Here is a 23,581-nt window from a genome sequence, read left to right as displayed (position 1 = left end):
TTGTCCCACCCAATGCTATCCCAATTTACTGATTATTATTATATAGCCTTATGATTAGATTTTTCCCATTTATTCTAGGGATGTCACAATACCAAAAATCTAGTATTCGCTACCAGTACCAACAAAGTACCCAATACTCAATACTAAAGTCAATACCAGTGTGTGTGTGTGTGTGTGTGTGTGTGTTGTGTTTGTGTGTGTGTGTGTGTGTGGTGTGTGTGTGTGTGTGTGTGTGTGTGTGTTGTAAAACAACAACATTTAATTAAACATTAATTCCTTTATTTAAACATTGGGGGGGGGGGGTCGTCATGTCAATCGTCTTTCAGTGTTTTCTTTTAGTTTCAACTTTCTGTTCTGGTGTGGAGGGGGCATGGAGAGCGTGATTACAAAAGGAAAACGCCAGTCTTCTGGACCGCACAGCCCGTTGCTTTGAAGCCCGGCATCACCACACAGCCAGCGTACTGTACCATCTTTCATGAGTTCACCCGGAACTCCAAGCATGTTTAGTGACGTCTGTTTCTCTCTGCGGTTGTTGTTTTTCACAAATAACCGGGCTGGTTAAAGTTAACTGATGTTATAGAGGTCCGTTAAAACAAGCGCTATAGGATCACACGTTGTGATGGACAACGGCAGAGAGAAATAGATTCACTTGCGGTTTGGGTGTTCCAGGTGAAGTCGTGCAAGACGCCGCTGTGGATGTACGGTAAAGCCAGAAGCTGAATACGGTCAAGCCGTACAGGGAGATGAGGGGCTATTTGCTGTTTTTCTGTACTGGTCTGTGTTCTTCTTCAGCTTTTAGAGACAGTCTAGAACATTTTTGACGTTAGGCGTATATACTACCCCCGTTAGGTCTGGAAGGATTGCATCCCCTGGTACCTACGGTACTGTGGAAACATGTGTACCGGCACGTTTTCAGAATTTTGGTACCGAGTTGGTACTGAAGTACCTGTTCTGTGACATCCCTATTCTATTCACCTTGCTTAATGCTTGTTTTTTTTGTTTCCCCCCACAATTTCTGTTTGTAGACTATAGTGTCTGCGATGAGCACTTTAATACCCCCAGTTCCGCTAGCCAATCCAGAGGACCAATTCAGAATCGATTACATCAAAAGCATAGCACCTCTCTCCGACTTTGACTACTCACAGGTAAGACATTATTAAAGTGTGCAGATGTGAACATGCATGAGAGAGACTGGTATGTTACATATGTGCTTTTTTGTCTTTCTTAATGTGTTTGCGTGGGTGTTGGATGGTATGTGATGAGTGGATTTGTTTTTGGCCAACAATGTAATGTTCCGGATATAGCTCATGGATGTCAGATGTAATTTTGCTATAACAACCTAATGTTGCCTTTCTTCTTTTAATTTACTTCTTTTCTTAACAAAGAAAAGCTAAGGGCATTGTTTTTTCCTTCCATGGAAATGGAAAAATTGCATGAAATCAACATTTAGTTGATTCTGGTGCTTGTTAAAGGTTTGATTCCCGTTTGCAGTTGGAGCAGATGTATTGTATGTAGATTTGAATGCAAGTTGGAGCACATGGGATTCTTTTCACTGTGTGATCAGCCTTTTGATAGCGCGAGGTCATGTGTTGGAAATGTAGATAATGTTTTACATAAATTTAAAAGTGTTCCTTGTTTGACACTGGCTGTGCTGCACCGCAAAACAGGAATGACCGAGCTGTAGATAGACTCTAAGAGGTATGAATTTAATATTTGTTGTTGGTACACTTTGGGCTTCAATGGGAACCAAATGAAAGTATTAACATGCTATTGTGAATGAATCAAGTACCGGGTTTGTTTCCATTTGGTGTAATGATCAGCTCTTTTACTGTTGGTTATATTGGAGTTGACAGTGATTTTTAGTTTCATGTTGAGGTGAGGTACTGGACAATTTAAATTTGTCAAATGTTTCCTTTTTTAATATATGAAAGCTTGTTTTTGAAGCTGAAACTAATAGTTACTTAATCCATTTTTCGATCGAGAAATAATCTGCAACTATTTTGATAACTGATAAATCGTTCAGCTTGGCCCCCTGTAGCTCTGCCTACTTCAGTTCGCCCTTCAATGCAATAAACCCGGTCAATCTCTTCAATAAACTGTTGGACATGAATATTGAGCTCTGTATATGCTACTGGATCAGTGCTTCCTGTGGAGAACTTGGCAACAGAGGGCTAAGATACAGAGCCTTTCATCTCGCCCTCTGACCCTTAGCACAGGCGCCCTCTAGGGTTGTGTCTTCTCACTCTGGCTCTTCTCCCTCTACACAAACAACTCCACACTACAGCTCAGTCACCATTCTTAAATATGCAGACGACACATACATAATAGGACTGATAACAAAGACCGATACCGTGAGCAGGTAGTCCAAGCAGCCACTTGGTGTCTTGAACAACCTCCAGCTCAACATATCTAAAACACAAGAACTCAGATTTCAGGCACAGCCCCCTCCCCAAAACCCACATACACGTCTCAAGAGAACCCATAATCATCACTGACTCATTCACATTGGAGCTCTGTCTACAGACAGATTTCCGTCATCACCGGTAGCGCAACTGGCGCAACATACAAAATTCTCACCATATGCTTGGCTCGTAATGTTATTACCAAAGTGAGATATTTCTGGATTGTATTTAACAAATAGCCCATGTTATAGATCATCTTCAGTGTTTCAGGTTGAGAATTTATTTGTGGCGGTGGGTCGCCCAGGATGTGACGCTCAGCCTGTGATTGCTGGGTTTAGTAATAAACTAGTCAAACAAAGGTTTATTAACTATTTATTTAAAAAAAAAGGAATACATAACAAGATATTTTAGAATAAAACTATTAAATAACTATTTACATATTTTAAAAAACAGACTATAAGATGTTACAGATGAATGTAGCCTATGATATGCTTTGTCAATTAAATTTAGTTGGTTTGTCAAATACATGCTATGGTTCAACTAAACCTTAAAACCATACTATGATCCATACAGAAAGAAAAATGTTATTTTAAATCTCAACACTATGCACACATCATGTCGGCTTTTAACTCATGTTAAATCATATTACCCTTAAGGCTATCCAAAGTAAATTCATTGTTCATTTAGTTATAGATTATAGATAATTGTTCAGGTGTTTTAATCTTTGTTCTTTGGATCCTAATAACGTTAAACAAGACACCCTGTAACACACGCTGTTTTGTACTATACCTGTCTGTGTTGCACTCAGTATGCTCTCATCTGAACAGATTTCTCTCATTCAAACAACTCTGGGTTTTAGTTTTAAACTTTTACAGCAAACTTGTGGCAAGAATTCCGTCTTTTATTCGGGCTCGAGTGCATACATAACGTTACAGTTAAGGGGTATGGGCAAGTAGATAACGAGAACTGAAGGCCTGGTTAGCAACAATTTGCTGTCTTAATGCAGTGTTTTAACGCGGTGTTTTATTATTACAGTAAATCCCACATGAAGCAACATGCTACTACTAATGTAAGCCTGGCTCCGGCCTGACGCTGTGGCATGCATTTGGGGAACGGGCAGGAGGCCACTGTTCTTTGCGCACTATACAAATACGTTGTTGATGGGAAAAGAAATTAAATTCAGGTTTTATCTATCTGGGTGGGTTTAAATCTACCTGGGCGGGGCACCCAAGTAGAACCAATGTATGGGAAACGCTGATCTTTTGACAATTGACACATCACTAATGTTAGTTCTTCTATCAGTATTTTTTAATGTTTTGGTGTAATTTATTACCACGCTTCAGCATCTCCTCTGCTCTATGTGTCGGGGCTGAGCTCCTCAAACTATGCCTGTTACTATAAGTGCAATAAAACGTTCACGAGTAAAAAGCCAATACTTTATCAATACCCCTGTTCAACAAGCATAAACATGGAGCCTGAACATGTAGAAAAGTGATAATTCAATCAGCTCTGTCTACAGTCTCTCTTCCACCGCCACTGTTTTACACAGTGCACACAGTGCACTCTAATAGCAAATTGTAACAAGCTAGTCTTGCATTACCAGACCTATCTGCACAGCGTTGTGTCAGCACGGTAGTAAGGTCTGGCTACAACACACTTACAGTACATTCTAGGGTAGGAGAAAAAAAATCCCTTTATTTAAACCAATCACAATCATCTTGGGTGGCGCAAAGCTTCAGATGCAGAGGTGCCTGTGAAAAATAGTCTTGAAGAAACTTGTTTGGGTGGTGGAACATGGTGGGGATAGTCTATATCCACAACGTTCCACTTCCGGGTTTGCTCTGTTGCCGATGGAAATTCTGCCGGATTTCCCTCATTTAGGCCGGATATCTGTTACCTTGGGCTTTCTTTCTGTTGGCATTTTAAACTGGTCGATTTATGAGGACTATGGTTAACCTTTCCTCAGATCTCTGCAAGGTAAATCCAGACAGCTAGCTAGACTATCTGTCCAATTGGAGGTTTCTGTTGCACGACTTAAACCACATTTGAACGCACACATGTTCCACCAAAACAAGTTCCTTCCCAAGGCTATTAGCGGTTAGTGCCGCTCAAGACGATTGGGATTGATTTAAAGAAATGCCAATTAACCACAGCTTGCCAGACCCTCCTTAGCAGCTCTGTGGAGGTAGGTCTGGTGATGTGAGGCTTGGGGGTGGGGGGGGGGGGCAACTCCTAAATGGCTACTTCTCTGCAAAAAAATATGCCACATAAAATGTTAAATAAAGTTAACTCGGGCTTTTTCCTGGCAATGATCTTGCCAGACTACAAACAAGCTAATACAAAAGCTGTCTGTATGCTAGTCTAACTGTTTAGCTTAGTTGGCCACATATCTTAAAATTTGGCAAATTCTTGTAACGTTAGCTGTTGGCTGAGACAAACCAGCCCCTCCTCCTTCTACCAGCAGTACTTGCAGGCAATGATTCACATCAGCAGAGGAGGACAGGATAAATGACATGTCTGTGTTCTTCAGTTTTTCTAAAGTTCACTCAGTATTTTCATGTCAGGAATATTATTTATTTTATTGACTTTTTAGATTATTTTCTGGTGAGATATGACTCCATCACGAGTAGCATTAAATTGCACCATTTAAAATAATAAATAATTCCAGGCGGGCATGCCCCAGGACCCCTCTAGGTGACTTCATGTCTTCGGCGCTCATCCTTGGACACCAATCAAAAAAAAGTTCCGTCAAAAAAATGCCTCACCAGCACCCACGTATTCATATGTCTTGGCACACATCAGTAACACACTCAAATCGAACATCAATAAAGATCACTTTACCAAAAAAGCCATGCAAAGACTGTTTTCATAAGACAGCTGAACAAATTCAGATTAAAACAAAACCACCTTCAGTTTTTCAGAGCATTGAGAGCATACTCAGATCATCTATAACATTTTGGTACAGCAGCATGGACAGTCTCACACGCAAAAAACTGCAGTGCATAGTTAATAAGTCATCCAAGATTATTCTCTCCCCCCTACCATCAATTGAATGACTATATCACAAATGCAAAATCAAAAGAGCAAAAAACAACAACCTCTGAGCCTTCTCACCCTGCCCACCATCTGTTCCAGCTGATGCCTTCTTTGAGGCGCTACATGTCCCTGTTCACCAAATCATTCTGTTTTAAAAACGTTTTTTCACAGCTGCAATAGGAACTCTGAACACTTCTCACTAACCCTGACAGAAGTACTGCACTTTTCTTCTTGTGGTAATACCTGAATGTCTGTTGTGTTATGTTTCTAATATAATTGATTAATTGATTGATTGATACCTATGTGTTTGATGTTCCTGGCACTGCTTTATTGAGCTTACCCACAATGCTGTCTAGAAGGCAAATTCCACCAACCTTGGTTATGTGGTCATTAATAAATGATTCATTGATCGAAGAACATGCCAAAATTCCAAAGTGCCAGCTTCTCCGGGATCTTTGTTTTGTATCTTTGTAAACTGAGTTTTCAACGAACAACGCAAGACATTTGAAGCCTTAAAGCTAGACTGCGGAACTATCCCACATAAATGAACGTTTGTAACAGTCAAGCCCTTGCTAAACAAGTTGCCAAACCAATACTAATAAAGCCAGGGAAAGCATGTGTCTCTCGCTCTGTATTTCTTAGTGTAGCGAAGTTGTGGTATCTGGTTTCGTGGCGAGTCTGGAAACATTCCTGGGCTAGTGCACCGGAAGTATGCCGATACAGCTTATTTGTACTGGGGTTTATCATCACCACAACAATATTATTACATTAGCTACACAGTGGGCTCAATCAACCTTGCTCACCTGATTACAGTTTTTTACAGCATAGCTGCTTATTCTGACTCTCTGATTGGTTACACAGTATGCCAGTCTACCTTTATTAACCAATACCTTGCAGACAGGAAAGGGGGGAGTCCATAGCAATGTCGCGTTATTATTAATCCCACTGCTGTCGACAGGGTTTTGTAATTACTCTCAATGCCAATGGGGGGAAAGTTCTGCACTCCAGCTTTAAGAGATTTTATTTTGACAATAATCACTGATGTAAATGAAAGTTAGTTGCAGGCTCCGGTTCTTTTAATCTTTGGGAACATATTTTGTAAAGTTTGTAGTTGTTCATCGTATTAAAAAAAGATATAGGGAAGTGAATTTCACATGTGTGTTTATCTCTTAGCCACAATATGGCATTTGACTTTACCAACAAGGCCTCAAAATTGAGCTAATTTTCAGACCTTGTGGACAGGCCACCATTTTTTTGTAATCACTTCACTACTTTATCCTTAAAGTGGCATTGTTTTCACATTGCTGCTTTACATCTTTGCATGGTGTTTCCCAGCTTCCCCCGTTAAACGTTATTTAATGCAGCTATATTACAAGAATAGCCATTAAATGAATTTGGGTGTTAATTTCCTCATAGGTCCTTGGTGTGAGTGTTAGCAGGGCAGCAGTAGTTTGTGCTGCTGTAATGTTGTGTTGTGTTGTGTAAGGGCCGGGGCCATGGGGAGAGCCGGCACTGAGTTCCCAGGCCTGGCCAGGCCAAAGGGAACAACATTGCTCTGTTTGGAGTGTATGAGCTTGTCATCAGTCTCAGGCTTCACTTGTGCCGTCAGTGTCACCACTACTGTATATTGTCACTTAGTGCCACCAGGCATGATATCCAATACAGCAGTGCAAGAACACGGACAATTAGTAACCTGTGGCTTTCACCTGTTGGCGCCGTTGTAAAAATGTGAAAGTATGTTTTACATGGAAACTTTTGGAGAGATGATGTTATAGATATTATTGCCTTAGCAATAAACAAGCAGTTATTAAGTGACACCAATTGTTGTTTTTTTTAGCTCTTTTCTTTGGGGGGAAAAAACCCGATACCCTAACGCTGAGGTAATTCTTGTGTTCATTTACTCAAGCAATTTATAGGTCATAATGCTGCAAAAACTATTCTACCTCTGCTGTGTTCTCTGCCTTCTTTTGGCCCTTATGTTTACAGTTGTTGGTATTTATAGTATCAATTATTAAAAAAATTGTGTTGTTTATCAAATTAAATAACTCTTTGGGGCTTTAGAATTTGACGTGCTAGCATAGTTAGGTTTTTCCACTCGAGAAAAATGAGCCCAACAACGATGTGTTGGGCTGTGTGTCTGGTTTGTCAAATAGGAAGGCGACAAGCTACAGAACTGTGGCTGCCTTGCATCGTGGTCTTTTGAATGTACTATTGGTGGAGAAGTTGGTGTCTTTTCTAAGTGATGGATTTCTTCCTGTAGGGATTTTGTATGTTGACGCAAAATCATGACATTTACTGTTGCTGATGTTTATTTTTTTTGCTGTCAAAGTTGCATGAAATACCTTCATGTAAAGCCCCATGATCTATGTTTATGGTACAGATAGATCACATGAATATTAAGATAATATGCCTACAACACAACAGGCATGAAAGTGTTAGCTGCACTTTTCTTTGCATCCACCTTCATGACTGGACACTTTAGCAAGACATCCTTTTCTTCTTGTCGTACAGTATATGTGAATCACCATGTTTAGTGGCCTGTACTCTTCATCTCCAGGCATCCTTTTTTGTAAAACCTTTCCCTGTAATAACTTGGGATAACAGTAGGCCCATGGAAAAAGAAAGCACTGACACAAACGGTCATCTATGCAAATAGAAACAAATGCCACTGTGGTAGCTATGCTAGCCACCCGACAGTGTTCGTTGACTGTGGTGAAAATTGAAATAAGCCCCTCTTTTACACTATGTAGCTTTCTGTCCATCAGATATGTTCAAGCTTACATGTAATCCTGGTTATTTGATGCTAGAACAATTATTTAAGACCTGTTATTTCTATACAATCTCAACAAAAGAACTAGGACTAGGCCCACAAATGTTTTTTTAAGGTATGAATTACAGTCTGTTGTGAAAGTTAAGCTTCATATTATTTATGTAAGCCCCACCCATTATTGTACTTATCTCATTTTGTGTTAGGGTGCAGAATTACTGTACAGAGTACTGTAAATTTTTACACCATGGCTAAACTGTCAGTGAGTGTGTAACATTATTTAATATCGTCTGATGTCAGTTTACAGGCCGACCCATAATTGAAACCTTCTAGGAACGTTACCTGGATTGTGCTGCTTTTGTTCTTCACTACAGCCGTGAAGGGTACCACCTCTATAGCATTCCCTTGTTGTTACATTTTTGGTGATTTCCTTAGGATGAACAGCTTCAGTAGAAGTTTGTTTTTCCTTTAATCAATTACCTGAGGATCTGGGATGTGGGGCAAAGGGTAGCACGAAGGGCTGCTTCATTTTTTTGGATCCATGTTATGAAAGATGAACAGTCTCGAACAGTTGCTCCCTCTCTCCTTTGCTTAAACTCTGTTAAATTTTTTCAAGTGAGTAACCCATGGAAGTCAGGTCTCTCTGTGTTGGGTGACTGTTATCTAACACAGTCAGGTATTCTTTTCAGATCCAATCAATGTGGTGTTGATGGTTCACTGAGAAGCTAGCTAGTTGTCTGCCTGACTATGTGTGGAAGGATTTGAGATTAGTGGCTGTACATTTTGCTCAAAGGCCAAAGGTCTCTTCAAAACTTTACCCAAAGGAATTTTTTGTGTCCCCTCACAACAGAAGATGCAAGCCAATAGCTCCCCCAACTTTGTTTTGCTAAGTCAAATCAGATTTTAGGCCATTTTGTTCCCTGTGTCAGCCTGACCTATATGATTCAAGTAAATATTACATCACGCACACAACTTGATTAACATTGAAACCAAGGCTGAACTGAGGATAGGTCCTAGCAGAGCCACCGAAAAATCAGCATCTTATGGCTGGGGATGGAGGGGGACTGGAAGTGGAGTGGGAAGAGCACAGGAAAGAGTTAAAAAAACTTGTGTTATAGCAGATTCCCTCCTGGTCTCTTTCTGTGTTATCAGTTCCTCTGTAGGGCACTGCAGCACACACTGCATTTATTCAAAGGCCCAGTGTCACACGCCTCTGTGGAAAAGAGCCTTGAGGACCATACTCTGCTCTCCCCCCTGCCCCTTCCACTCTCTACCCCTTGTCCTCCCTACATCCAATCTCAATGCTTGATAGCTTTGTCAGGTTCTTCTTTGGGTTTTCAAGCCCCTGGTGTAAAGAATTTGTTGAGACCTGCAGAACTACTAGCAGAAGAATGTAATCGGCGCTGTTGAATCTTATTGATACTAGTTTAGGTGGGTGTTAAAGTTTGACTGTAACAGAAGTGGAAGCAAATACAGGCAAGAAAGCAAATATGTCCCCATGTTCTTTCCTAATCAAGAGTTTGGTTTAGCAGGTAAATGCAAAACTGAACCATGGTTGGAAAATTAAAATTAATCTGTTAATCTATCATACTTGGGTAAAATATACTTGAACGCCCATGTTTAGATCATTCCTGCCTGAAGTGTGAGCTTGTATTTATCTGTAACAAAAAGTAAACCAGTATTAACGTCTCTCTGCAGTCTCTGTGATACTTTTGCGGACTGGATCAGTGGATTTCCTCCATGTTGAACTTAATCACCGGATCTGCCGAGAGGAGATCTCTCGGAGCATGTGATCATTTATCAGACTCCTTCTTCCTCGCTCTCTGGTTCGGGGCTAGTTTCACCCTCTCCTCATTCAGAGCGCAGAACCAGTGCTGAGTGCAGAGAGTCATGTGGTTGTTCCAGGCTAGAGGAGGAGCCCATCTGAAAGACATGTGCACGGGAGGCGACAAGGAATATTAGCCCAGTCATCTTTGTTTAGGACATACAGAAAGTCCTGTGAAATGTTTCAAAGTCATTGATAAGATGAATTCCCCTCAAAATGCTTCCACTGAGACATGTCATAATTTACAACATCATGCCTATGGATGTATTTTATTTATATATTTTAAGATATGTAGCTGTAGTGTTATCTGAATTCGGATCACAATTAAGTTATGCCATCCAAGTGAACCACCTCTGTTGCTTTGGTTTACAGTTCAGTGAAGAGAGCATGTGACCAGATCAGCTTAAATTCAAGAACTGTTGGATAAACCTGTATCGAAGAAGTGTATAAGAGCTATAATCAACTCCCTCTGCTGTAAAGTAACACTCGTTATTGTATAGAGTATTAAATAGCCATTTTTTTTAAATATATTGTTTTACTTTGCAAACACAATGTAAAGATATTTCATACATATATCTCATTATGCATATCTCAGATCCTTCACATTAGGACAAAACAAACAAGAATTGCTAAAAATAAAATATAAAATACCTAGAGATTGGCATGGTTTTATTTCAGTTAGACTAATAGCCGGTTTGATTTGCATTGAGAGATGATTTTATGGAAAGTATCCCATGCCAATCTCTATGTATGATGAAGGGTATGTAAGGATGTGGGGCTATTTTAATTCCAAAGGCCAAGGGAACTTTATCAGGATGCATAGTATCCTGGATCCAAGAAATAACTGGCCTATAATAATAAAATCTGCATGGGGTATGTATACTTATGCCCCCTCTATTTTAAGGAAGAACTTTTATTTATTGACAATACATTATTTATTCACAAAGAAAATTGGTGTCCTTAAAGGTCGGATTTTACGTCATTTTTTAATTGAGGCATTAAGATGAATTTCCAAAACATAATTTTTTTTATTCCTCTTTTTAGTCAACTTAAGCATGGGCATGTAAACTTATGAGCACCACTGTATGTCTATTTTATTTTCTTCAAGGTGCAACAAGACTTTCCTCTTTTTAGCAGAACCCCTCAACCCTTTAACATTCCAACTCAAATTTTAATGCTGGCATGGCATAGTAACATCAACATAATACATAATATGAATACTTATGAAACCGAGAGGCATTACAAAAAAGATGAAAAGAAAAAAATACAGGCTTTACAAAACACCTCCTTAACCTAACTCCCACCCCCTAACATTATATACTCCCTGTACATGTCCCCCTCTATGCAGTGAAAGAGGTGCTGCATGGTATACAGTCAGCTCCACCTCAGTTAAATTAAACTTAACTATCCGTATTGAAGTTTAAAAGTATCCTTTAACTATTGTCCATTAAAAGTAAAAAACAAACACTGTCCATTCTCTAAATTACTGATTTAAATCCTTTACGCCATCTGGTCAAAAATTAGGATGATGAGAGAGAAAAAAAAAGGAAAGAGGAAAAGGAAAAAGCAGGCGTAGAAATAATAATAATTGAGAATCAAACCACCATGTAGTCTGAACACGTGAAAGAGATCCATATACGAACATTTCACACTTGTGGATCCCGGAGGGGATGGTTTGATTACCTGCTCATAATAGATCATTGCCTCTTTAGCGTCAGTAAATGTCACCGTGGTCTCTTGATGAGTAACTATCAGCTTGCATGGATGCAGGAGGCCGTATTTCACTCTCGCTTCTCTCAATCAAACTTTTATGTCCTTAAATTCGGCTCTCTTCTTCAACAGGTCAGGGGAAAGATCGGGGAAGATATGTATTTTCTTCCCCTGAAACTTCTGATTTCCAGCTGCTTCCCCGGCAAGTTTCATAATAATACTTTTAGTTTCCCAGCTAAACAGCCGGGCAATCATTGTGCGCGCCTGTGAAGAGCATTCATGTGACCATTTGTAACTGAGTCACTGTAGTCTTTGCAAGTACTAGTTTATACTTGAGAAGAATACATAATACATAATTCTACTTCCACTATTAATATGACTGTATGTATGTGCATGAAGTAATCAGAGATTGTATCTTGTTATTTGGATTGTTTAGTCCCTACATAACCAACATTTAAAAAAATTGTTTTAGAGGCAGGTACAGCAGCGTCTCTGGCTATGCCGCACTTTGCTAGATGGGGTCTGTGAGCACTGGTTTTAGTATACTTCCCTGTGTAGGCTCAATGGTACAGTACCAAATCTGGCAACGACAAGTGTCTGAGAAGCTGTGCACAGTCACTGTGCCCTGCTGTTGTTCACCAGGAAATAGTTAGTGAATGTGTTGGTGGTTGTATCTTTTTACTTCAGACTGGGTCGGGCTTGCTGTATCCTCCTGCTTCTAGTCTGTATGCTAAGCTAGGCTAAACATATCCCCACTAAAACTCCATACATATTGTACAGACATGAAAATAAACAAATGAGCGTGTTCCCAAAATGTTGAACTATGCCTTTAACTTAACACTAATACTTACTTGTGGGGTAAGATATTTTACTACTCTCTTTGCTCCTATAAACGGCAGTCCTTGGAACCCAGCTGCTCTACCTAAACAGCTCAGTGACCAACCGTAGAGGACAGTGTTGTGCTGGGCAGATGTGTGTGTGTGTAGACTATATGTATGTAATGTGTGTAACTGTAAGTGTGCTACATGGTGTAGATGAGAAACTGCATATGACCAATTAGAAATCTTTGGATAAATGTATACCCAAATTGGGCTATAGAATTTTCCATTAGGTGGGTTTGTTTGTTTAGCTATTTAGTTATGATGGCAGCACAAGTTTCAACAACTTTAAGTCACATTTTCAAAATACAAGTTCAGATTTTCAAAATGTCTGCAGAATAGTTGTAAGTCACTGAACACATGCAGTCTTACCTGTTCACAACTGTATTTTCTACAGTATGCAGGCAAAAATTCTGCTAAAGTGACCCAGACATATACTGGCAATTAGGTGAGCATGATTTTGGCATCTGTGTGAAGGTAAATAAAACTTATTTTAAAAGAGTATATACTTATAGTATATATTTTTTTCAAGAATCATTTTTTCTTGTAATACGAAGTGAACTCAAAAGCTCACAAAAGAGCCTGTTGATAAAGTGTCTTTAGGTGTGCTTCAACAGAGTCAATATGAATGAATTTAAGGCCCCTGACCTTCCCATCATGACATTGTACTACAAGTCTTTGTGTTGTATGTAAATGTCTGTTTCTTAATGTTTATTGTCTCTTTTCCTCAGGAGTTCTTTGATCATGCAAAGAAGCTGTGGGACGACGAAGGAGTGAAGGCATGCTTTGAGAGGTCCAATGAGTACCAGCTCATCGACTGTGCACAATAGTGAGTTCAAACATTGAAAGACATTTTGTGGTGTGACTTTAAGTTTAGTATTCTCGCAGGTTTACAAAAGATTGATGACTATTATATGTATGTATAACATACATTATGCAATCAGTTATTTGTGCAGCTAGAGTGTAGTGAGAACAAAATAAGTGAGCTGTTTTTTTGTTTTGACAGCCTGTAAAAACTATTGTCACATCCCTGCTCTGTCCGTCTTCTCTGTGTCATGTTTGAGGTGAACAATCTGCGATGGGTGCCGGTGTCATGTCATATATGAATATGGCTGAGATATGTTTACTCTGGGTGTGGCAAGGCAGGCAGCAGTTATATTTGTCCTTTGGAAAATTATACATGTATCTCCTCATGTCAGCGTGTTTGACAACTCAGCATGGCAATATGCAAAGCGTGGTCTGACCTGTATTAACATTCTTAATTCATTGGAAATAAATGTATGTAATGTGTCTGTAAACACATGTAAAGATATGGTAATGTTGTAGTTAAAGTTGAGATTTCTCATTTAAGTGTTGCTGATGGTAACACCCTAACTATGCAGTTGATAGCCTAGATGTCAGTGTTTTTAAGACTGGACCAAAGCTATGTGGGTTATGATTTGATTTTGGCTATCTGTATAGAGGGAATCCTAATACAATTGTACTCTAGATACTGTAGTTAAGAAATGCTGATAACTGCAGTGTGGCAAGGCGTAGAAACTGATGCCTCTTTGCACGGTGCCCCAGATTGTTCGGAAGGCTCCTACTTTACCTTGGGTCACCATAGTGTGCTGGTTGTTCATAGTGGAGGGCCCCTGCCTTGCCTGTAAAAGGAAGTTTGGATATGCAAAGTGACTCACTGTGCTCTCCTTCTGCTTCCTCTCTGACTCACCTCTGGATTCACATGTAAATATGAGGACATGTACATGGTACAGACTCATGGAGTGCAGCGCGCTGGAAGTTGTCCCCTCCTGTCCAAAAGGTTGGCTCCCTTAATCTCTCAGGGTTTGGTCAAAGGCACACGTTATCAGTGACAAGAGATATTGTCTTGTCAGCGATCCGTGAGCCCGCGTTTCATAGATGTAACGTTGAGATGTTTTAAAGACGGTAAAGCATGTAGACAAACAGTCTTTGTACGCTTCCTGAATATCTTCCGTTTCTTGAACATAAATTTGACTTCGGGTCAAATTTTCCACTGGTTGCCCTGCCTGAAACCAGCTTCCATAGAAAGGAGAGAGATAGTCAGGTGATGGGTGGAGAGTCACATGAATCTGTAAGGTGGAGCTGTTACAGTCCAAGTCAGAGTCCAGAGTCAGTATGTGTGCAGTACAACTGCACAATATGTTCAAAAGCATCTTGTGTTTATTTTAGTCAATATTCCAGTATCATCATGATACCACATAATATTGTGGCATCATCAACATTTAAAATCATCTATCTTGATGTCCTGTTACAACTCTGTAAATGGAGTGGTCTTCTGAATGTTGAAATCAGAAAGGTCTATATTGTAATAATACCTGAAACCACTAAAGCTTGTATCTAGCTGAAGTACTGAAAAAACAGCTATCCTGTGACATGAGTAAACATTAACAGAGTGAAATGAAGACAGTGAAAAGCATACAGTATTTAAAGAGAGTGCTATATATGGAGTGCATTTACTGGTTTTGATACTTGGTCACTATGCATTTTGTCCTTATGTTGTAAGTATAAGGATGCTGTTTGCATGGAATTGGTGATACATTGACTGTTCTAAATCCATAATAATGCCAAATGACTGATGCTTAATTGTTTATTTTAAGTCCCAATTCCAACCTCCTCTTCTTCAAAATCATTCGTTTTTTGTCTTGCTGTTCTCCACACAATCCCCTGCCTCTCTGGCTGTTACATTGCTGCTTTTGATTGGTTAACAACTGGTGAGCAGTTGTATGTTTGGCCCAAACTTTTTTTATAAGCTGTGTGTAAAGGAGATAAAACATGATAAAACTTGCAGCTTCATGTGGTTTAGTGTATAAATGTACAAACTGTGATTTCAGTTTATTGTCTTGCAGTCCTGGTGTGGTTGCTCTTACTTTCATTTTCCAGTAGCTCTGCGTTTACCTACTTAAATGGCAGTTCAGTTGTGTGATCGTTGTTTTCTTAGTCAAGTGCTTTTCCTTGTCTATAGCAACAGTATGAGTGATTTAGTGCTGTGAATTCACTAACAATTCATCTTGAACTACAATGAATCAATCTCAATACCTACCATGATTTTTGGAGCAGGAAACAACTTTGCACATTTGCAATTCATTGTGAAATCTCACTGTTCAGTAGGAACATTACAATGTGCCTGTATTGTCAGTGTGTTTAATTGATGTCTGGAATTCGTCAGACTACGTGGCCTCACACTTACTTCCTCTCTGTTTTAACCTCTGTATGAACCTCTCCATGAACTTTGTGTACGAAGGGCATTCATAGATACTTTGTCCTACATGGCTGAGACCTGTCTGTGTGTACCACTAAACTACACTAACTTTTCTTAGCGACTATCCTGGAAGTATTGAAACACTGGCAGACAGCTTCAGCAGCCAACTGGGTTGAAATGAATGGAGCAGAGGTCATACTTTATATTGTTTGGACAATGTCTGTTGTGTCATTTTGGCTATTCCTCTTAGTTAAATACTATAAGCGTCTGTCTGTCAGCTTGTCCCTGTTCTCGAGACTAGCTAGGTGCCCTGCATCGACCCAATAACCTACAATAACAACCTCACACAACAATATTCTTATACTACAGGAAACTTTTATTTCATCTTCTACTTTTGTTCTCTACGCCTCTAAAAATAAAAATAAAATAATACGTGGCAATAAAAAGCAATTACAAATTAGATATATGATAAATATAAACAGTTCAACAAAATGAAAACACAACAATAGTGGCATGTAGCCTTTAAATAATAAATGAAATGAAACTTTTACTAAATAGATCAATTACAAAATAACAGTTTTCTCCTTGTGGACATCCTCCTTTGGTAGATACTGGCAAAAATAGACATAGGGAAAGAGCAATATTTTAGTTATCAAACTGTCGGACAATGAATAAAACAGTGTAGGCTACAGGTGCTAAGGTGCACTCATGAACACACACACACACACACACCTTATCCTCTGATACATAGATCTGGATCGATATATCCATTCAATCCTTAACGATCCAATATTATTGATACAAAGTGAAAATATCTATACATATCATCAACTTCATCTTTAAGATGTGCCTTTATTTTGATATTCACACTTTATATTTGTTATTTTAATAACAAAGAAGTTTGGGGTGCCTGGGTAGCTCACCTGGTAAAGTACGCATAGGTTTACTCCACGACGCAGTGACCCCGGGTATGACTCTGACCTGCAGCCCTTTTGTTGCATGTCGTTCCCCCTCTCTCCCCTTTCTTCAGCTGTCCTAAGCAAATAAAGGCCTAAAATAATGCCCAAAAGTAATCTTAAAAAATGTTGGGGTTTTAATTTAAATGTCTGGAAGAGTCTAGTAGTAATATTGTCAAATCATATTTTAGTTGTTTTTTGTAAATAAATAAATATAAATGTAACTGATTGTGTTAAATGGGTTTATGGATCGTCTCGTATTGGTCGATGGCCTTTGAATTGAATTAAATCTAAAGTGAATCTTGGCAGACTGTAATACCAGTAAATATTGTAGCGTTGTCCTAGGAATCAATATAATATTGTATCGTGATATAATGTGGGATTTATACCCCTAATGCCAGCAGGCGGTGGTAATCTATTCATCATTCTAAAAGAACAGCCGGATACAAACGTTGCTATTATGCCCACAGCAAACGGCATTCGAATCAGCACCAGCAAAACCGAACAGAGCCTCCGGACCCTCTACTTCACTACCACGCCTGGCTAACCAGACTGTCCATCTTCCGGGCTGTCATCCATTCTCTCGGCAAAGAAGTCTCCCTGCAGTGGGAGTGGAGGGACCGGCGGCCCTGCTAGCTGGTTAGCTGATGTTAGCTTGCTAATTCTACCCACCCAACATGCCTTTATGGTTACACTGGTGACAAAAAATGAGCCAAACAGCGTTGTCACTCATCTGGCAATAGCAATGTGCTTTCCTATGATGTGACAAGAGTGCGTGAGTGAAACGGTAGAGGCCGACCGGCTTATTAGCTAGCTCGCTTGCTAGGGGGCTAATTGTTTAGCAGTGCAGACGGTGCAGAGAAAGAAAAGTCTAACATTATGGTCTTTATATTCAATTTCACAATATAGGATATTATTTAGTTAACGCTAGCTTATACTGTAATGTGCAGGTATGTAGATCTTTTGAAGACATCTTTATGTTGAAATAAATACTTACTTTATACTTAATGTTAACATTATACCTAATGTTACCCAAGTACGGTAGTTATATACAGTATATTACGTTGTTTGCTGTGTTATCGACATAATGTGCAAATATAGTTATTCCAATTATTCAAACGTGTTTTTTTTTTAGACAAAACATTCAAACATTTTGATGAGATGAAGAAAAAAGTGTTTTGAGCACTCTTTCCTCACTGCCGTTTTAGCTACATGTCGTATTTAGATTTTGTGAAGGCAGATTATATACTTCTGCCATCTCATCTGTGTTGTCCTTCACAGACCTTGCTGCACTGGCAGATATTTTTCCAGCAGGCCTAAAGCCGGACGGCCCATTGGGCAGAGGCACAGGAAATAAGCATGGGCCGATGGCAAGCGCTTGTAATGCCAAAGAGCGTGTCCATATTGATGCTTGTGGAATCCTGTCACCCATTGATCCGCCCTCTGCATTGCACATTTATATGTTTTAAGAGCACAGATATGTGTCTGCCAGTTGATTGATTATGAGCTATTTTCAGCTGCGGCGGGCTGGTTCCATTGCAATCCTTTGGATGTGTCAATGGCAAAATCAAACACTTTTTCACACGCAAATCTGAACTTCCAGGCCTCCTGTTTGTTGCAGACCCCCAGCAAATATGACACAATTCATGACATAATTCATACACCAAGGTATTTCTTACTGTAGTGGAGGATTTTTATCCAGTTATAGATGCTGCCTGGGCTGGTATAGAGGTCCCTGTGTTGGTGTGCTCAGTGGCTGGGAAGCCAGGCTGCAGCAGCAGGGACTGGGTCAGAGGAGAGCTGCCCTGGATGGAGCTGGAGTCTGGGAATGTATCTAAAAAAATTAGTCTATGAAACAGCTGAGTGATACAGAAGGGGTTTATTACGGCGGTGTGAATAAGGCCTTTGACGGAGATGGCTGATGCGGGGTTAGGTACAGGAGCAGGATGAGGCAGTAAATGCTGTAAAGATTTTTGTGATTTTTAAAATGATGTACCTCCAAATATTATGAGTGACCAACAGTAGCCTCTCTTTAAGTAGTTTGAGTCAAAAGACCACTTGCTATTTAAGAAACACCAAGTTTTTTGTCTAAAGCTAATTATAGTTTACCAGTATGCTTTCAGTTTCTGGCTGCAGGAAACAAGTGATGCAGATAAGAGAAGTTTTATGTGACCTGAATGAATTTAACAGCTGTTAATCCAAGTTGACACGCTAAATATTAACATTAGAACTGAACCAATTATTGAACTAATTGATTCGTGGACAAAAAATACTATTTACTACTACCATTTATTCTATAAAGTCATTTAAAAAAAATGCCAAACATGTCATGGTTCCAGCTTCTCAATTGTGAGGATTTGTTGCTTTTCTTTGTTACATGTGATGCTACACTAAATATCTTTAGAGTGTTAATATCTTTACGTTTTGGACTGTTTGTCAGACAAAACAAACTATTTGAAGATGTGACTTTGGGGTTCAGTAAATTGTGTTGGACATTTTTCACCATTTTTTGGCATTTAATAGACCAGATGATTAATTGATTAACCAACAAATAATTGGCAAATTAATGGATAATAGAAATAGTTACTAGTTGCAGCCATACTTGTCTTACTCAGTGTTAGTCATACTTTTGAAGGTTCAATCCATATTATTATTATTATTATTATTATTATTATTATTATTATTATTATTATTATTATTATTATTATTATTATTATATTAGGATTATTAATATTATTGTTATATTCATCTCCACAATCCAATCTAAAGGTTATGGTAATCACACCCCACACACCACAAAATAAACACATTTGAAAACCTACACGAAGAAGAGATTTGGCCCCGATTCACCCTTCATAATGATACAAATATCAGATTGTTCTTGCTTCAGCCATTCAGAGAAATTTACATTTTTTGGCACTATCGCCATTGATCCTAATGAGGATTAAATGGAAGGAGGAAAGATCAAATACTGAGGGACAGTGGGGGCTTTTCAGAGCGAATTGGAAAATGGGTGTCATCATCATACACTTAGAAAAGATGTTAATAACAACATGTCTTGACTCCTGGGGGAATTGGAATGAAAACTTCTGGTGAATCTAAATCACAGTCAGCAACATTTTTAAATATCTTCTCTTTTGGTTTGACCAACAGGACAAACTTAAAAGACAAATTTTACACCGAAAGAAAATAGCAAATATCCAGATTGTTAACTGGAATTGAGTTGAGTACCAGTGTTGAAGCTTAATAAGCGACTGAAACTATTCATTATTTAAATAGTTGCCAATTACTCTTGTGTTTGATAATTGTTGCAGCTCTTTAAAAGATTAATGGATATTTTTGCTTAACAAGACTCAATGCATCACAAATGTTTAAATTCACAAGCAACATCACAAGTCAGGATGTAGAGTTGGTCCAGGATGGAGAAGTACAGCTGGGAAGGGACGGAGCTCCAGCAGTCTCGGGGTTCTGGAGATGGGACTATGGATAGACATATCCAAGGCTGGGTCTGGTTCTTGGCTTAGGCTGGGGTAAGGGCTGAGGTGTAGTGCTGGTCACGGGACTCTGTCACCAACCCGGGGGCCACTGACACAGTCATCTGGGGCAGTAAAGTGCTAAGAATGGCTGGCATTGTCAGCCAGCCCCGGCCCCTGAAGGGCCTACAGAAACAGAGGGGTTTTGCAAACAGTGGATCTCCTCAATAAGAAGCCTCTTCTGTTCACAGAAGAGCCCGAGAGAGCGATATTTATACACCCGCTGCATGTCACTGCTGCTTTTTCCTGTCACCAATAAGTTGCTTCATTTCTTAATGTTTTCATGTTACACAGTATAAAACCAACAGATGAGGCTAATTATGACAGGGTTTGGGCTCGTCTTACATGTCTGAACTAATCTGTGTGTTTTATATTTCAATGTAATTACTTGTTTGAGATTGGTTACAGTTCTGTTACAGAAATGGCTTTCTTTCTTCTGGAATGTTTGTCTCACTGCAGCCAGAGCAACATTTGAAGTTGTGTTAAACCTTAATGGACTGTATTGTTTAGGGCTTGCACAGTTTGAGAATGAAATCTGAAGTCAGTTTGAGTGAAAAATGTAATCTTACTATAAAGCAAGGAATCGCTGTGTGCCTGCCTGCATGTGTGTCCTTTGAATGTTCCCGAGAACCATTCATCCAATCTACTTTATGCTTAGCGGGTGTTTGCTGGGTACCCAGGGATCTGAGTCAAAGTTGGTGCAATTTGGATAGACGACACGTTTAATATTAATAAAACCTTGAATAAACACGCAAACAGTGCTCTCTGCAGGGGCTTCAGGCCCTGCGGACTGACTCAAGCATGTTTTCACCTGGCTTCTGGGTGGGAAGGTATTAAGGAAACAGTCCTGTGCAGAGCTCTACTGTATAGTGTATTTAGAGGGGACCCCTTTTAACTGTTACACCGACAAACACCATGCTCAGTACAGCTCAAGAACAGATAAAGAAAGTGAGACGGGAGATATTACATTATAGCAAAGTCAAACATTTCAAGCATCAGCAATGTAACTTTGGGAAAGAAAACTTTTTTCCCGGAATAAGCCTCGTTCCAAAGAACTAGCTGTTTGCAAATTACGCATATAGGCCCACTTTAACATTGCATAGGGGAGTGGAATCCCAACTATGTCATAGCATGTATATTGTTTTAGGTATGGAGCAGATGACAAAATTAAGAAATATGATGTTTTCAGTTGCTTACTGAAAGAACAAAACAATGTATTTGGTGGGAATTTGGGTAAAGTATTACAAGCTTTGGTTCTAAATAGGGATTGACCAAAACTGGTTTTTAATGGCCGATACTGATGCCGTTTATAGTAGTTTTATTTTTTTTATATAGTCAAAAGTTATACACAGTGACAAACAATTACAAACAATGCACTGAGACCTGGGAACGCGTCCCAGGGCCAAAAAACAGAGAGGAAAGATGGCAGGGAGGGAGACAAAACAACACAAACAGATACATAAACAGACACACAGAGACACAGACAGACACAAGACAAGGGACCAAACACATGCGCAAGTTAAGGCAAAGGCTGCAGCACAAGGCTACAGCCCGTACCTCAATAATTCAGCAACGCTGAGCTAAGTGTCCAGCGTCTTTCCTGGCACGCCATGGATGCGCGCAGTAGAGTTCCATAACTATGACATCCAAAAAGGAAAGGGTCCTTGGACGGATAGATAGATCATGAGGTGGTTTCCAACGGGTTGCAATCATTCTCGTCACAGCTGTAAGTCCAGAAAATACAGCACGTTTTTGAGTTCTAGAGAGCTGAAAGGCTGACAGGTCATTTAGAATCAAGACATTGACAGTAACTGGCACAGTAACATTAATCAAGGCGGACATTTTGGATGTAATATTGTTCCAAAACTGACCAATGGGAGAGCACTTCCAGATCATGTGAAGATAATCTTTAAATCAAACTTAATATTTTGGAATGTTACACAAAACTTGTTTTAAACACTTTAAGCAATTATTTAATAAATTAGAAACTTTCTAATACTAAGTAACAGGGAGTCAGTCAGATAGTGATGTGGGCGGGACGTTAGGTCAGACTCAATGGTGATTAAAACCGAAGCAGAGGGACAGACACAAAGCTGTAGCAGAAGTAGCGCACATTTTAATGAATTACCTTTATCTGTTATCAGGCAAATAAAACGCTGATACAGATAATCTGCAAACTGCCAAAAAACACCCCGATAATTGTCAAGGGCGATTATCCCAAATTCTAAAAAAACACAGATGATGATGTCGTTACTTCCATTAAACAAACTTAAAAATAGCCTAAATGGTTTCACTCCATTAATTCTCTCTATCTTTTTTGTGTGCCTTTTAACAAGTTTCCCACAGCGCAATTCAAATCATAATTATAACTGCATCAATTGTAAATAAAAAAATAATAACTTTACTTTAACTCCTTATAAAATGCCTTAATCCAGATTAACAAAAACCTTTGTGTCGCTTGCTCAAATCAGATGACCCTGCTGTCAGCTGACTGAGGAATAATCAAAGAGGCACTATGGAATGTGTGTGTGTGTGTGTGTGTGTGTGTGTGTGTGTGTGTGTGTGTGTGTGTGTGTGTTGTGTGTGTGTGTGTGTGTGTGTGGTGTGTGTGTGTGTGGTTGTGTGTGTGTGTGTGTGTGTGTGTGTGTGTGTGTGTGTGTGTGTGTTTGCATGATTTTTGAAGAAAAGGAAGGAGGGGTTTGAACTGAACTGTAGAATCTGATCTACTGGAAGCTCAATGGACTCCGTCTACACAAACCACTGTCCTTAAGGTTGTTAAAGCCCCCTGTGGGACTGACTCTCTCTTCTTCTTTCTCTCTTGCGCTCTTTCAGTCTATCTATTCAGTCCTCTCTTGAGGCCAGAAGGCAACAGCAGAGAGGATGTTGCGGAACACATGTTGTTTCCTATATGAACTCTGTGTGTGTGTGTGTGACATTTAACATCTTCAAATTTACCATAGGGCCTGAGATTTAGTGTTACTGTAATTGTTAATGGCTTTCTGTCCATTAGGCAAGTGCTTTAATGTACTGTGGATGTTATTTAAAGTTGTAGATGTTGTGTTTTTAGAAAGCTCTCAGCCTGCCTGGACATTTGGAAACAGTTAAGAGAGCCTTTAGCTGCCCAGCATAGCATGCTACATGTCACAAGATTAGCTACACTACCAGTGTGTTTTTATTTGGTTTCTAGAGACCAGAGGCTCTGACAGCCTGTATTTAGTCAATAAGTTGGATCCCATTTGAAAGCAGGCACTGCT

The 23,581-nt window shown here is 39.5% G+C and overlaps 1 protein-coding gene across 2 annotated transcripts in view; it reads left to right on the top strand.

The window, feature by feature from the left end:
• The window catches only part of LOC116698856 (guanine nucleotide binding protein (G protein), alpha activating activity polypeptide, olfactory type), a 54,922-nt gene that overhangs the window by 13,337 nt on the left and 18,004 nt on the right, over positions 1 to 23,581 (top strand). For both annotated transcript variants that reach the window (XM_032531069.1, XM_032531070.1), the window contains exons 4-5: positions 1,026 to 1,145; positions 13,350 to 13,447. In XM_032531069.1, the coding sequence (XP_032386960.1) occupies positions 1,026 to 1,145; positions 13,350 to 13,447 (218 nt within the window). The remainder of the gene's footprint in view (positions 1 to 1,025; positions 1,146 to 13,349; positions 13,448 to 23,581) is intronic.

Source organism: Etheostoma spectabile, chromosome 12 (assembly GCF_008692095.1).
Source record: "Etheostoma spectabile isolate EspeVRDwgs_2016 chromosome 12, UIUC_Espe_1.0, whole genome shotgun sequence".
In the NCBI taxonomy this organism is placed as follows: Eukaryota; Metazoa; Chordata; class Actinopteri; order Perciformes; family Percidae; genus Etheostoma; species Etheostoma spectabile.
The sequence above is the reverse complement of the archived record's forward strand: the minus strand, read 5'-3'. Positions and strand labels throughout refer to the sequence as shown.